The following is a 2959-nucleotide window of genomic DNA, read 5'->3' as shown; positions in this document are numbered from 1 at the left end:
TTGAGGATATGACCATTTTGAATCGGGAAAATTTTAGTTTGAATATGTTAAACCCAATTGAATCAAAATAACTCAGAAAATGAATGGGATGTTTCACTTAAAATTAGAAAAAAATGGAACAATAGTCTAATATTTTATTTTACTTCGGTATAATAATATTGAGATATATTACTTCAATATAATTATATAAAATTTTGCACTTATATATATTTATAGATAATTAATTATATATAAAATTAATTGATTCGTCCGAACAGTCTAACTAGTTAAACCAAATACGATACTTCTTCTAGTTTGGTATCTGACTCAAGTAAGTGATAAATAATATATTAATTGTATATAAATATTTATATGGAAAATATATACAAATTACACTATTTTTAAAAATCAATAGCAACCTTCAAGGATGAACAATGGGAAACATAATAATACGTGGTCCCTACCTATGTTCCCTGTGTTGTCTTTCTTATTCATTCTTCCGCCACTTAGAACCTCAACATCTCCGTTCATAAACCCTAACTCTTACATCATTCATTCATTCCTTCATTCTTCGCTATCATCCATCACAATAAGCAATGAACAAAAACACTTCATGCTCCACCATCATAATCAACAACCTTCAAAATGATGAAGAATCCAATTGAAGATGTTGCTTTTTCTCCGCAATTTCTTCCACATCCCTCGCAGGGTCTCACCCTCTGTAAGCTCATTTTCTTCTTCAATTCCCAAAAACACTTCATACCCATTTCCTATTTTCCTCTCTCATTCATCTCCCACCTCTCAAAATTCAATTTTGACATGCCCAATTATTTGCTTCACTAGCTTTCTATATGTTATTAGATACTCTTTTACCTCAAAACCCCACTTTGATCATGATCACGTTGATTCCCAATCAATGCGTAGTTTATTGAAGAAACAATTTGGTATTGAAACTGATACCATTTCCGATTCGGCATTGACACCTTCTTGGGTGTCTAAGGTTTTAGTGAAGCTGAAAGGGGACCCTAAGCTAGCCTTGAAGTTCTTCAAGTGGGCAGGGGCACGAACCGGGTTTCGCCATGCCACGGATTCATATTGCATTCTTGCACACATTTTGTTTTGTGGGATGTTTTACCTTGATGCTAAGAAAATCATTACGGAGTTGATCTTTTTGAGACGCGAAGATCCGGGTTGTGATTTTTTTGACATGTTGTGGTTGACTAGGGATGTCTGTAGGCCAGGATTTGGAGTTTTTGATAGTTTGTTTAGTGTTTTAATTGAGTTGGGGATGCTTGAGGAAGCTAGTGAGTGCTTTTGGAAGATGAAGAAGTTCAGGGTTTTTCCGAAAGTGCGGTCCTGTAATGAGCTTTTGCACAAGCTTTCAAAATCAGGCAAAGGGAAATTGTCAATGATTTTTTTCAAGGACATGCTTGGGTCTGGTCTTTCTCCCTCAGTTTTCACATATAATATAATGATAGGTTATTTGACCAAAGAAGGAGACTTAAAAACTGCTAAGAATTTTTTTGAACAAATGAAACGGAATGGTCTTACACCGGATGTAGTGACGTATAATTCTCTCATTGATGGTTATGGAAAGGTAGGATTATTAGCTGAAGTGATTGTTGTATTTGAGGAAATGAAAGATGCAGGATCTGAGCCGGATGTGATTACTTACAATTCTATAATTAATTGCTTCTGCAGATTTGAGAGCATCCCTCAAGCTTTTGGGTATCTGTGTGAGATGAAGGAAAGAGGGCTGAAACCAAATGTTGTAACTTATAGTACACTAATTGATGCATTTTGTAAGGCAGGCATGATGCTGGAAGCAATGAAATTTTTTGTGGACATGATTCGTGTTGGTCTTCGACCCAATGAATTTACGTATACTTCTCTGATCGACGCAAATTGTAAAGTAGGTAATCTAGATGAATCATTTAAACTGGCAAGTGAAATGTTGCAGGCCGGACATGAGTTAAATATTGTTACCTATACTGCATTACTCGATGGCCTTTGTGAAGATGGTAGAATAAAAGATGCAGAGGAATTATTTAGGGAATTGTTGAAAGCTGGAGTCACTCCTAATCTGCAAATTTATACTTCTCTTGTTCATGGATATATTAAGGCTAAAATGATAAAGAATGCCATGGATACTTTAGAGGAAATGAACAAGAAAAACTTCAAACCAGATTTATTGCTGTATGGGACCAAATTATGGGGTCTTCGCAGCCAGAATATGATTGAGGAATTTGAGGCTGTAATTATTGAGATGAAGGATTGTGGTCTTACTGCTAATAGTTATATATACACAACCCTTATGGATGCATATTTTAAGGTTGGGAAAACCGTGGAGGCAGTTAATCTATTACAAGAAATGCAAGAATTGGGTATCGAGACAACAGTTGTAACTTTTGGTGTACTAATAGATGGTTTATGCAAAAAGGGTTTAATCAAACAGGCTGTTAGTTACTTTGACTGCATGACTAGCACTGGTTTGCAACCTAATATAATGATTTTTACTGCTCTAATTGATGGCCTTTGTAAAAATGATTGTGTTGAAGCAGCCAAGAAGCTGTTCCATGAAATGCTGGATAGGGGAATTAGTCCAGATAAATTAATTTACACGGCTTTGATTGATGGGAACCTAAAGCATCGGAATCCTCAAGAAGCTTTGAGTTTGCGAAACAAAATGATTGAAATGGGTATGGAACTAGACCTGCATACTTATACTTCATTGATTTGGGGGTTTTCCCATTGTGGTCAAGTACAACAGGCAAATTCATTTCTAGATGAGATGCTCGGAAAGGGCATCGTTCCTGATGAGGTTCTCTGTATATTTCTATTGAGGAAATACTTTGAGCTTGGAGACATCAATGAAGCTCAGGCACTTTATAATGATATGATAAGTAGGGGCTTAATTGCTAGGAATTTTGACGTAATAGTTCCATCTGTGCACACTTGAGAGGGAAAACATGTTTTACGT

The 2959-nt window shown here is 35.8% G+C and overlaps 1 protein-coding gene across 1 annotated transcript; it reads left to right on the top strand.

The window, feature by feature from the left end:
• Nucleotides 621-2959, top strand: LOC109363093 (putative pentatricopeptide repeat-containing protein At2g02150). The gene has a single exon (XM_019609274.1). It carries the CDS (start codon nt 647-649, stop codon nt 2936-2938), a length of 2292 nt encoding a protein of 763 aa, XP_019464819.1. The 5' UTR covers nt 621-646; the 3' UTR covers nt 2939-2959.

Source organism: Lupinus angustifolius, chromosome LG12 (assembly GCF_001865875.1).
Source record: "Lupinus angustifolius cultivar Tanjil chromosome LG12, LupAngTanjil_v1.0, whole genome shotgun sequence".
NCBI lineage: Eukaryota > Viridiplantae > Streptophyta > Magnoliopsida > Fabales > Fabaceae > Lupinus > Lupinus angustifolius.
The sequence above is the reverse complement of the archived record's forward strand: the minus strand, read 5'-3'. Positions and strand labels throughout refer to the sequence as shown.

Excerpts from the sequence above, each read along its gene's own strand:
- LOC109363093 (XM_019609274.1), top strand. The coding sequence starts at position 647 with ATGTTGCTTTTTCTCCGCAATTTCTTCCACATCCCTCGCAGGGTCTCA.